This window comes from Antechinus flavipes, chromosome 2, assembly GCF_016432865.1.
Source record: "Antechinus flavipes isolate AdamAnt ecotype Samford, QLD, Australia chromosome 2, AdamAnt_v2, whole genome shotgun sequence".
In the NCBI taxonomy this organism is placed as follows: domain Eukaryota; kingdom Metazoa; phylum Chordata; class Mammalia; order Dasyuromorphia; family Dasyuridae; genus Antechinus; species Antechinus flavipes.
The window spans coordinates 275,856,133-275,868,428 of record NC_067399.1 but is presented as its reverse complement, the minus strand read 5'-3'; the positions used below and the strand labels follow the sequence as shown (position 1 = coordinate 275,868,428).

The 12,296-nt window shown below is 47.4% G+C and overlaps 1 protein-coding gene across 3 annotated transcripts; it reads left to right on the top strand.

Annotated features, from left to right (window-relative positions):
- The first annotated feature begins 114 nt into the window (after positions 1-114).
- CDAN1 (codanin 1) lies at positions 115-12,241 on the top strand. Of its 3 annotated transcripts, none has more exons than XM_051977164.1 (28): positions 115-293; positions 436-926; positions 1,324-1,527; positions 1,738-1,907; positions 2,033-2,137; positions 2,228-2,306; positions 2,888-3,008; positions 3,223-3,332; positions 3,808-3,897; positions 4,473-4,548; positions 4,912-5,123; positions 5,406-5,526; positions 5,694-5,840; positions 6,016-6,182; positions 6,493-6,580; positions 6,777-6,866; positions 7,254-7,308; positions 7,525-7,658; positions 7,750-7,853; positions 7,957-8,115; positions 8,800-8,863; positions 9,024-9,102; positions 9,193-9,341; positions 10,017-10,124; positions 10,213-10,276; positions 10,413-10,594; positions 10,720-10,827; positions 11,395-12,241. In XM_051977164.1, the coding sequence occupies exons 1-28, from the start codon at positions 204-206 to the stop codon at positions 11,518-11,520; spliced, it is 3,693 nt and encodes a 1,230-aa protein (XP_051833124.1). In that variant the 5' UTR covers positions 115-203; the 3' UTR covers positions 11,521-12,241. The 3 variants fall into 3 exon arrangements, with proteins under 3 accessions (XP_051833124.1, XP_051833123.1, XP_051833125.1); XM_051977163.1 differs by having other exon boundaries at positions 1,321-1,527; XM_051977165.1 differs by lacking the exons at positions 10,213-10,276; positions 10,413-10,594; positions 10,720-10,827; positions 11,395-12,241 and having other exon boundaries at positions 1,321-1,527; positions 9,193-9,294; positions 10,017-10,109.
- The last annotated feature ends 55 nt before the right edge of the window (positions 12,242-12,296 follow it).

Sequence of the window (12,296 nt, the reverse complement as noted above, 5' to 3'; positions counted from 1 at the left end):
TCTCGTCCCGGCCTGCCTCGTACTACCCTTCACTCCGGCCCGGCTGCAAGGCAGCCTCCGGCAGCTCTGCCCAGCCTCAGTTCGCCCCGCGTTTTCAGCTCTTGCACAGCCTCAGGCGGCCAACGGTCGGGCGACTCGGCGTCGGGACTCCGCCTCCCGGTGCGCGCACGCCTGCGCAGTCAGGGAGGGACGCCCCAGCCGGGATGGCGGCCGTTTTGGAGGCGCTACTGCGGGAGGAGGTGACGGCGACGGCCACCGTGCGGTGGCTAGCGCGCGGAGCCCGAGGCGCGGAGGTAACAGCACTTTGTGGCCGCCAGCGCACCCTCTCCACAAAGGGCAGGCCGTGACTGTCGGGCTCGCGGGAGGCGGGCCGAGCTCGGGCAGGCTGAGAGGCTTCCCAGCCCGGCCTCAGGCACTTTTCCTCCCTCTCTCCAGGACGCTCCCGGGGAGGCGGCCGCTCTGGCGCCCCTCGAGCCGCTACGGAAGGAATTCGTGCCCTTCTTGCTGAACTTCCTGCGCGAGCAGAGCAGCCGCGCCCTCCCCCAGGGTCCCCCGACCCCGGCCAAAACTCCTGGGGCCTCAGCGGGGCGGCCAGGGGGCTCCGGGGCAGCGCGGGGAAGCGGCCGCGGGGTGCGAAGCCAACTCTTCCCGGCCTCGGCCGAGCCCCCAGTTGCCTCCTTCGGGGAGCCCCCGCTAGCCCGCCGAGGAGGGGGCGGGAGAAAGAAGGGGCCAGTCCGGGAAAGGGGGGGTCGCGGTGCGGGGGGACCTGAAGAGGGGGGGAGCGGAGACAGCCCGCCCTGGGGAGGGGGCTGGAAGCCCAGGGGCTCGAGCAGCCCCAGTCCCAGCCTCTCTCCTGCCGAATCCCTGAATCTCAGCAACCTGGAGGAGTTTCCCCCCGTGGGCTCCGTGCCTTCTGGCCCCACCGGGTGAGGACTCCCCACAACAAACACGAGTTCCCCAGGAGAGGGGAGGGGGGAAGTGAACTCCACATCGTAATAGGAGTGCAGCCGGATCTGGGGGAGCAGCAAAGTGGGAGATGTCTGCAGGGTTGGGAATTAGAAAAAAATGATGGGAGCGGGGAGTGGAGTGCAGGAAGCTAGATTGAAAGGCTGGAAAACACCGCTGTCCCTCAGTGTATGCCTGTGACCCGAGCACAAAGCATCCCCCTCTCTGACTTTCATCATCTGTCAAATAAGAGGGTTGGACTAGATGGCCTTAAGGTCCCTTCCAACCCCAAAGAGATCCTATGAAGAGATGAAGGGTTGGAGAAGCTAAGTCTTCGAGAATAGGAATTTGAAGAAAACCTGTGGCTGCTCTTAGCAGGATGAAACCTTCCCGGAGGATCAATCCAACGAGGGTGAGCACAGAGCGATCTCTCTCCAAGCCCAAGACCTGCTTCACCTCACCCCCAATCAGCCAGGCCCCAAGTTCCCATCCCTCAGCCTTGGACAATAGTCCTTGGGGCCTTGACCTTCCCCTAGGGTGCAGCAGTCTACAGGAGGAGCGGGAGATGCTTAGGAAGGAGCGGTAAGATATTGCTGCTCTTTGGGATGGTCTCTCTCCACAGGGGAATCTATAGGGCTCTTCTTTGGGTTGTCACTTCTCCCTTGGGGAGCTATGGGATCCTTTACATAGGCACCAGTTCTCCCACTTTGGAATCCCTGCAGAGTTTGGAGGATTTTTAGGGAAAAGACAGAACATAATAGGATTAATATATCCTCATTTATATGCCCTCAGATTCAAGCTGCTACATCAGCCACCTACCCCAACCAGTTCTACCCTAGAATCTAGTCTTCCTGTTCCCAGTCGAACAGGGAGCCTTACACCAGAACCTGCAGACCCTGGCAAGGTTTCCTGTCAGCAGAGGTTGGAGTTAGTAGCCATTGTCTATTCATCCTGTATCACTGGTGAGTAAGGTCTGTGCAGGGGAGCTGGAGTAGAGAACAAGATGAAAGAAAGTTGACAAAGCAATGTAGAAACTTTGTGTGAAGTGAAGGGGATTCTTTTCATGTTCCTTCACTTTTGTTTCTAGAAAATCTGGTCCCAAGTCTCTTCTTGGAGCTGTTTTTTGTTCTTCAACTGCTTACTGTCCGACGAATGATTGGTGTTGAAGATGACCTGGGACTCAGCCCTGGGGGTCAGTGGGAGAATGTTCCATGCAAAAACATCTTGTGGGTCAACTCTAAGATGAAAACACTTGGCTAATGCTCCATTCTTATCCCTCTAGGTCCCCTCAAGAGGCCACTATTCCAGAATATCCATGACTGTGTGTTTTTTGCAGTACAGGTTTTGGAGCATCAGTTCCAGTGAGTTTCACAAGTGTAGTCTCCTGAACCTTCTTTTTTAATTCCTCTGTTTTCTTGGAAACTATTTGGAATACTTAATTGCTTCTGGGCACAGGCTTGAGCCTTGAACCCACATGATCAATGTGTTGGGTGGCTTGCCTGTTTTTATCTTTTGTGCCCATATTCACATTGCTCTTCCTATTCTCAGAACTGTAGTAGTCTTTGGGCTCTTCTGTCCCTACTCCCTTTGTTTTTCTTCCCTAAGGTTCATAGTTTCATAAATCTTGAATTAGAAATGACCTCCGATGTCATCTAATCTAGCACCCTCTTTTTATAGTTAAGGAAATGGGCACCAGGGACATTACAGACATAGCCAAAAAGTCATACTAGTAGTGAACATCAGAGACAACCTCGGTCTTCCTGATTCTAGAACCACTTTCTTTTTTACTGTGCCACGTCTAAGCACATTGTATATCATTCAAGCCGGGCCTCACAACCTCTAAACCTTAAAGTTTAAACCTTTGGATCTCTTATCCTTGCCTTTCTGGCTTCTGTGTGGCTTATTCTCTATTGTGACCATTCTCATCCCCCCCATCACCCAGGGTTCTCTCCCACCTGGACAAAGGGACATTGAAGCTGCTAGCTGAGAATGAGCGCCTGCTTTGCTTCTCTCCTACTTTGCAGGGCCGGCTCCGGGATGCCTATGAAGGCAGTACTGCTAAGGTATTCACCCTGACCTGCATTTCTACCCAAAATTCCAGCTTTTCTTATACCTGCACAGCACAAGGAATACTTGACTTAACCAAATAATTTACAAACTCTTCAATTTTGTGTGGTGATTAGGGCTAGCTCTGTGGGCAAGGGTAAATGCATGGAGAGATTGTAGTTGATCTCTGATGACTACTGGCTTAACTTTGATACCCCTGCCATGCTTTAGGTCTCTCTGCTGCTATCACCCCCTGCCCAAGCTGTCTCCTTTCAGCCAGAAACGGACAACCGTGCAAACTTCTCTAGTGACCGGGCCTTTCATACTTTCAAGAAACAGAGGTGATTAGGGAAGCAGGATTTGGGAATAAGGGTGAGGAGTCATTTTTCTCGGGGTAGGTGGTATTTATTACCATGGGCACCAGGAACATGTTATTAATAAAGCACAATTAATGGATATGATTGCCTCCATGAGTTAACTTCATTGTCTTTCTCTGCCATAGACTGTACCCTGATCCTGTGTCAAAAAGATGCATGTCATTTAGTTATAAGGGAGATGGGGTGAGAAGATAGATGGATGGATCTGCATAGGTCTATCCTCTATCGGATGCTTTGTTAACGGCTGTGTCATAGCTCACCCCTTGGTTGAGGGAATTAATGCATTTGGAGTGGTTAGTAAACCTTGTTCAGATTAAAATAAGGGATCCCTAAAGCTCAGCTTTTTCTAGCAGTGCTGAGACCCAAAGATGAGTGGTTTGTCACAGGGCATAGATTAGTAGCCCTGATTGGCTAGGCATTCTGTTGTCTTTTTTGTTAGGGATGTATTTTATGAGGTACTCCGGGAATGGGAAGATCGGCATGAAGAGCCTGGCTGGGATTTTGAGAAAGGCTTAGGCAATAGGATCAGGTAAGTACCCTTACATAGGATGCTTTTTCTTCCTTTTGGCAAAGAAACAATCTACTAGTCTTACAATAACTGGTTTGGGAAATGATAGGTTTTAGATTTTCCCCCAAACTGTTTGCTCCTTTGCCTTATCCTATTAATTATGTCTCCAGTTTTCATTGGCCCTCCTTATCACTTAAATTTGAAAGATTAACTCTTGAATTCATCTACTCAGAGGTGACTCAAACAGGGTTGATTTATCCCTTATTTCTGTAGTTGTGCAAGTTCAGAGGAGCTCTAAATATCTGGGCCAGGATTCTTCAATTAGTTTCTTAATTTCTTCCTTTTTCTTTATTCGGAGACAATCTCATGACCGTAGTTTTCAATGGTAAGACATTGTAAGGGTTGAACTCCTACTTGTTTGGTCTAAACCTCACTCTCTCCTTTGGACAAGCTTCTTATTTTTCTACTTGTTAAGACCAACTTTGTAAAGTGTCACACAAAAGCTCTCAATAAAGGGCATACATGCAGACAAGCATTTTTCTTCCCTAGTTGGATTTTTCTTTTCATAATCTGCCCTTTCTTTGATCACTCTGTAGATCCATGATGAGTCAACTTTCTGCAGCCTCCAGTCACAGCCATTTTGTTCGACTTTTTCAGAAACAGCTTCTTCAGGTGATGCCCGAGTTCCTGGGAACATATCAGTCAGAAGACAGAAAAAAGGGTGGAAGTAATCCAGGAAGCAGCTGGAATTTTAGGAAGATTAGATAGAGGTCCAGGGAAACCTCAGACTAGAGGCTGGGAAGCGAAGTTTAGATTGAAAAAGTGGCCTTACTCCCTGTCTTGTTATTTGGGAGGTTGAAGCAGCTTTAGAGCTGCTTGTTCCCCACATATTGACTTAACAATGTCAGACTTTGTATGATTCCTATTGTGCCAAAGCCTGTTCTTTACTACTGCAATTTTCCAGGTCCTGTTTGTCTCTGAACTGAATCTTTACATTTCTGACTTAATTTCAGTCCTATTTTCTTCCTGTCCCAGATGTGTCAGAGCCCTTCAGGTGCTGGAGGAATGGCTTTGGGTGAAGCCCCTGACCCAGATGTATTAAGCATGCTAGGAGCTGACAAGCTGGGAAGGCTTCGCCGTCTGCAGGAGCGACTGGTGGCTCCTCAGAGTAGTAGTGGACCCTGTCCACCACCTAGCTTTCCTGGCTGGCAAGGCTTTTTCCGTGACTTCATCTTAAGTGCCAGCAGGTAAGTGTCTAGGGGGGAAATGCCTACCAATAGCAAAGTGCAGAAAATGTTAACTGGTATATAGAGCAGACAGTTCTCCATTCTCTTTCATATATAAAATAAAGCATTTGTACTAGATGATCTCAAAAGCCCCCTTTACCTCTTCATTCTGGGATTAAATTTCCAGTCACTTGTTCTCTTTTTCCTTTTCCCCAAAGACATACAGAGCTCATTTTAACCTCTGAAGAGTTCTTGCTCTCACATTGTTCTCCTTGGTGTCGTGTTATCTGTCGTCTTTCCTAGCTTTCAATTTAATCAGCACCTGATGGACAGTCTGAGTTTGAAGATCCGAGAACTAAATGATCTTGCCCTACCCCAGCATGAACCCAGTGATGAGGATGGGGAGTCTGATGTGGACCGGCAGGTAGAAAAGACCAGGAATTGGGGGTACATGGGTAGAGAAAAGGGAAAGGTATTCTGACTTGGGGTGGAAAATGATTTTAGATAAAGGACTATTTATAACTTTGTCGTTTTATACTTGAGATTCACCCAAGTACTAATCTTGCTCTTATTCCTCATGATTTCCCACAGGATGAAAGAAGGCAGTTTGCCTCAGTGTTATTGAGTCTTCGTCTTCTGGCCAAGTTCCTGGGCTTTGTGGCATTTCTTCCTTATCGGAGCCCTGAGCCACCCCCAACTCGTGAGCTACAAGACTCGGCCTTGGCCCTTAGGAACCAGGTAAGCCAGCAAGGGCCTAATGGGAACTCGAAGCAGCAGTACAAGGCTTGAAACGATCACCCTAAATTGGCAATTCAGATGGGATAGCAAATAATGCCTGAGGTTTGCTATCTTGCTTCAGTAATGACCTACTCAATTTTACTTGTAGTTTTTTTCCTAACTTGTCATTTCCCAGGTGCCTCCTGTGCTGGATGTGCTAACTTTGCTGCAGCAGGGTTTACAGAACCACCAGGCTGTGCTCACCATACCCTGGTTGGTGGAGTTCCTCTCCTTTGTTGACCACATTGCTCCGTTACTGGACTATTACCAGAGTGTCTTTTCTCTCCTGCTTCAATTATACCGGTGAGCAGGCAGGGGACTTAGAATAGAAATTTGGGGATAAAATTCCCTGACTGATTTTTAAAGATGATTAAGTGACTGAGTTTGTATGGCTTCTTTGTCTCCATTTCCTGGCTGTGGTACAGATCAGCTGCAGACTTCAAAAGGTCAGAATATATGATCTCTGGAAAAATAGTGTCTATATTTTATTCATTCATCAACCTATTCAGCTAGGTAGAAGTCTGCAATTCATTAATCCCTTTGGTAATGCTCCCCATCCATATTAGTCCTATGCTTTTTCGTAAATTTATTTATACCATGCAATTGCTCTTAGGAACCTGATCCTATCAGAAGAGAGTAAAAGAAGAATGTGTTTTTTGAACAAACTGCTACTCCTTGCTGTGCTGGGATGGCTTTTTCAGGTGGGAACCAAATGGGAGCATGATGGCCCTCAGTATTGGGAAGGGGAGGGTGCTTGGGGTTTGAGCACGGTTGGGACCAAGAGACTAAGGCTTAAAGGGGATGGAGGATATCGTGTAGTCTCACTGAGTGCTGCTGTGAAGTTGAAATGGATGATAATCTGAAGAAATGCTTATGTCTACCCTGATTTCTTCCCAGATTCCTACGCTTCCAGAAGACTTGTTCTTTTTAGCAGAAAATCAGTCAGATACCATGGAAGGAGCTACAGTAGCTTTGGTGCAAGGTTTGGTGAGTGATAGGACCAGGACAGAAGGAGGCCTCCTACTTTTAAAAGATCTCAGGACTGGAAGTTAGAGGTCTTGGATTCAAGTTCCAGTCCTGTTATTTATAACACTTGGGACTCATTGTAACCTTTCTGAACCTCAGTTTCCTTATCTGCAAAATATAAGTGGCTAGTAATTTAACTTCCCTACCACACAAGGCTCTCACTTATCTCTATGGATGTGTGTCTGTGCACATAACAGCATAGTGTAAAGAGTGTTACTAATTTTGGAGTGAGACCACCTGTCTTCAGATCCCATCCCGGCCATTTTTTGAGTGATCTTGAGCCAGTTAATGTCCTCATTTGTAAAATGTTTGATTAGATGATCTATATTTCATTTTCCCTTCTCCCAGGACATGATGCCTGTTGTGGATCAGCAACTTCTCTACACCTGCTGCCCCTTCATTGGTAAGCCTCTCACCCTCTTATAGGGGAGAGAGACTGATTATAGCCTGCCACCTCTCTGGCTTTTTTTGGCTATCTGAAGTAATGGCTTTCTGATTTCCTTCAAATACTCAATACCCTGAGTTTATTACTTGAGGAAATGTTGAGCTCCATATCTCAAGAGAAAACATGAAAGAAGAAGTGCTTCTGGGGTGACAGGAGTCTCTCTCTTAACTCCAGGAGAACTACGGAAGCTGCTCGCCTCTTGGGTGTCTGGTAGCAGTGGACGGAGCGGGGGCTTTGTTCGGAAAATTACCCCAACCTCAACTACTGCCCTAGGACCTCAGACCCCCAGAACATCCCAAGGACTTCAGGTAAGGTGAAGAGGAAGGAGTAGAGATGACTAAAAAGGTTGGGGAAAAAAATCCATTGACCTGATCCAAAGTCTTATTTCCTTTCACATAGGCAGAGTTAGCCCAAGCCTTCTTCCACAACCAACCGCCTTCTCTTCGAAGGACTGTGGAATTTGTTGCAGAAAGAATTGGATCCAATTGCATCAAACACATTAAGTGAGAAGGCTGAGTCTTATCTCTCCCATCCTATACTGAAGGGGGTGGGAGGGCTAGTTAAATTAACCATTTTCTAGCTAAATTTCCCTAAACTTCCCTACAGGGCAACTTTTGTGGCAGACCTAGTACGGCAAGCAGAATCACGTTTGCAAGAGCAACTTGGGGAGCAAGAACAGGAAGGGGGACCCCCAGTCCAGCTTTTGGAGGCACTGTGTGACCAGATCTGCCCAGAGGGGACACGAGCATTGACCCAGGGGCGAGAGTAAGAAATGAAGATATTTGAACTTCCCTCCATCCTCTCCTCTTTTTGCCTCTTTTCCCCTTATCCTTTACCTTCTACATCCCATACCTTCAACTCATCCCCTGAAAGTAAGAATTTGCCTCAAGAAGAAAGCAATCTAAGCAGGGAAGTGAAGTGAGGGCAAAATGAGGATTTGAGATTTAGACTAAGCAAGAAGAAACGCCAAGGCAGCTGCTTGGCCAGCAGAGGCAGAAGGTCACAGAAAGGAGCCCATGTTTCCTTTGGGAAGTCGTTTTTCCTTGTCTTTAAAGCTTCCTTCAATACTTTTCCCCATTTCCCTTGGTGAGGGGTTTTTTCCCCCCTCCCTTGTCCCAATGCTGCTTACTGATTCTCTCTTCACTTGCAACTTTTAAAAAGTGAGTCTTTGCTACATTTTAACTCAACTTGTGAGAGAGGGGCACAGTAGGACTTAGGTTGGCAAGTCACCTCCTCAACCACCTGTGACTGTGAATTGCCAAGTCAATGTCACTGCACTGGGGCCCTTCCTCTCCCCCTCCCACCCCCCAAAAAAGTTAAGTCTTCCAGATACAGTTGTTTGCTCTCTTATTAACCAGTTAGGAAGAAATCCCTCTAGACCAAGGACCTGTAGTGATTTCAGACAAAATCTCTAGACTCAGGCATCTCTATCTCTCTTCCTCACTTCAGATTTTGCAAAAAGAAGGGCCCTGAGGCTGTGCGGGTGCTGCTGCCAGAGGAGACTTCCCCAGCCGTATGTAGTGGGGTTTAATAAACCTGAGCCACATTGGTGGGAAAGGAAATGGGGATCTAGTGGGATGTCAAAAGATATGTAAGGGCATTTCTTTCCCCTTCTCTTCTCATCCTGCATTTGTGACCATGGTTCTGGTGATATGTGTCATATGCACTCATAGGTCCTGAGGAGTGCAGAGGATATTGCTGTAGGGCTCGCAATGGAGAAGGCCTGTGCTTGGTTATCAGCCAACATCACAGGTAAAGCTCTGGGAGAGAGAAAGTAGCCACAAGTCAAAGATGTACTGGAGGATCTACCTTGGCTGATGTGCTCTTCTTTCTTGTCTGTAGCTCTGATTCGCAGGGAGGTGAAAGCCGCCATGAGCAGAACATTCCGAGCGCAGGGTCCTGATGTAACTGCCCAGGGGGAGAGGAGGGGCTGCTCCCGCGCCTGTGAGCACCATGCTCCCCTCCCCTCCCACCTCATCTCCGAGATCAAAGTACACAGCTACCCTTTGCCCCCATCATCCCTGTCATTACCTCCATTCTAGTCTTCTAAGCTCCAGCTGTCTGTCTCCCATTTCCCCGAGTTACTCTCCATTCCTTTCATTCATCAGTGAACTCTATTTAAAAGTTGCTTGTTAATGAATTCTTGTTGGGAGTCTAATAGCAGGAAATGGAAAATACAACCCATTGACCCAGATTCAAGCCACATAAATCCAGAGTGCAAATAGGAAAGTGAATGTTGGCAAAGGATTTAAGGGGATATGTGGTATTGTTGGTCTAAAAAAGAATCAAGAGGTGTGGGAAAGATTAAGATTTAGATTACTCAGTAGTGGAGAAGAGAAAACCAAAGAGGCCTTCAGCTTTGAGAGGACAGGAACAGCCATTTTCCTCTGGGAGGAAAAGAAACCATAGGAGAGAACATGAGATTCCTAGAAGGATTGTCAAGAGATCCTTTTGTTTCCTTTCCTATCCTATCCTGTTTGAGGAATGATTAGCTTCAGTCCTCTCCCAGCCCTAGATTAAGAGGGACAGAGGAGTCTGTCTTCTTTGGCCACTTTGACCTCAAGTCATTTCCACTTCTTGACCAGTTGTTCTTAGTGTAGTCAGAGGGCCCAGGAGTAGTAGGAGGACCCCTTTTGATGGGTCTACTGCCCCCTTTCCCTCTGTAGGATGTGCTTGCCCTCACTGTGGGGCCCCGGGATCCCGAGGAAGGGATTACCCCAGAACAGCTGGAGAGCCTTCTGCGGCAGTTGAGGGAGACCCTTCAGTGCCGGCAGGTGAGATGGGACCTAGCTGAGAAAGTACTTTAAGTAGTTATGGTGGCTAGGGGGTCAATCCACTTGTTTTCTTTCTTGATCTTCACAGTTCCTTTGCCCAATCTCTGAGCAGCAGCTTGCAAAGTGCTCTGTGGAATTGGCCTCTTTTCTTGGTATGGCATTGGGGCTCCTCAGATTCGTGTGCACATAAGCTACAGCCTGAGGCAGAGGGAGGGGGAGGGTGCTTGCAGGGCTGCCCCAGTTGGATATTCCATGGAAAGGTCCAGGGACTGCCTCCTTTTCCTACAGTTGCTGATCGAGTCCCAACCTTGGGGCCCCCAGCCCCACACAGGTTGGAAAAGGGGGAAGCCCGAGAGCTTCTGCAGATGCTCCTTTCTCTCTGGCATGAGGACTTCCAAGTACCTGTTCCACTGCAGCTGCTGCTCAGTCCAAGAAGTGTGGGGCTTCTGGCAGATACACGGCCTAGAGAGGTGGGTTCCCTGGTGACCCCAAAGCCATAGGCTTCCCTGTGGTGTCCTAATGCTGGTTCTGCAGCATAAGTCTCCCATTCTTTGTCTTTGCCTATAGTAGTTCTGACATGACTCTTGTGTTGCAGTGGGACTTGCTACTGTTCTTGCTTCGGGGACTGGTGGATCGGGGTCTGATGGGAAGGGTGGAGATAGAAGGCTGCTTGAGGAGTCTCCACCAGGCTACCTGGCCTGAGGTAAGGTGTCCTGGGCTCCATCTTGGTCAATAAGGAAATGAAATTTGATGTATCCCTGTCCAAGCTCCTAATGATTCTAAATGAGACTGCAGGCTTACAGTGCTAGGTTATTAGAGGAAAGTGCTAAATTTCTGGGAATTGTTCAAAGCCAGATCATAAGAACTAATAGTTCACATATGCTTATTATGTGCTTACTGTTATGGCATTTGATCCTCACAAGTACCCTAGGAGGTTGGTCCTGTTATGATCCCCATTCTTACAGATGAGGAAATTGAGGCAAACAGGTGAAATATGACTTGTCCAGAGTAATACAGATTAGGAAATGTCTGAGGCTGGATTTAAACTCACAGATCTTTCCGAGTGCAGAATTCTATTGGCTTACTGTATATACAGTTCCTAAGCATTCTATCAGCTATTCTCATCTATGTTTTGAGAAACCTGAAGGTTTCACTGTGAAACCCTTTGCTAGTAAGTTTGAAGGCTTTGGAGTATAGTAGTGGTTTCCCACTGATTTAAAAAAAAAAAAAATCTTAAGTCTCATTCTCTACACCTTCTCCCTTTCCGTAGGACTTCTCCGAGGAGCTAGCAACACTGTCTTGCCTATTTCTGGCTGAGCCACAGGTGCCAGGACCCCGCTTAAGAGCTTGTGAGTTGATGAGACCACCCCGTGGGACTGTACTAGCCCAGAGTTAAGGCCAGTAAATGAAGTCCTGCTTCTGAGCTCATGATCGAAATTATAACCTCAGTGAAGGATGGCTTTGTCCTGTATGGAGTCATGCACCCAGTGATCTTTACCAGAAGATGGAGAGCAGGAGCATCCTGAGCCACTTTAATCAGACAGACCCAGTGGGCCGAGATGAGTAAAGTTCAAGAAATTTCCTACCCAGAGTCCTGGAGAAAACAGTCATCTTCGGGACAAAGGTGACGAGATCCGGGGGTCCCCTCCACCAGGGAAAAAGAGGGAGATTTTATCACTTGGATTCGTCAATGAAGTGATACACCAATGGATATTGTCAGAGAGAGTGAGTGAGTTTGAGAGGGCCAAGCTGCTACTTTCTCAGAAGCTTCATTGGACTTTGGTTTTAAAAAAAGCAGGAGTCTGACTCCCTGCTCCTATATGTCTGTAGGAGGAAGATTTTAAAATGTAGAGCTTTGGGAGGTTCCAATTTCCTCAGCTCTGTGCCCAGATAATTTTTCCCCCTTAAAATGCATCATGGATGCCAGCAACAGACCATGTTATTTGAGTAAAATCCATCTTTTACCAATATGCCCAGTTTCAAGAAAGCCAGGCTGGGACTAATCTTATTTAAATGCTATCTATATGAACCAGAAAAGGAAGCGCCCATGATGGGAGGAGGAAGAGGAGGGAGTAGATTTTTTTTTTTAATTAATAAAATACCATTTTGTCAAAGGACCTGCTGTTATAGTAGTTCCTTTCAAAAAGTAAAGGGCTAACTAACAACAGCCGC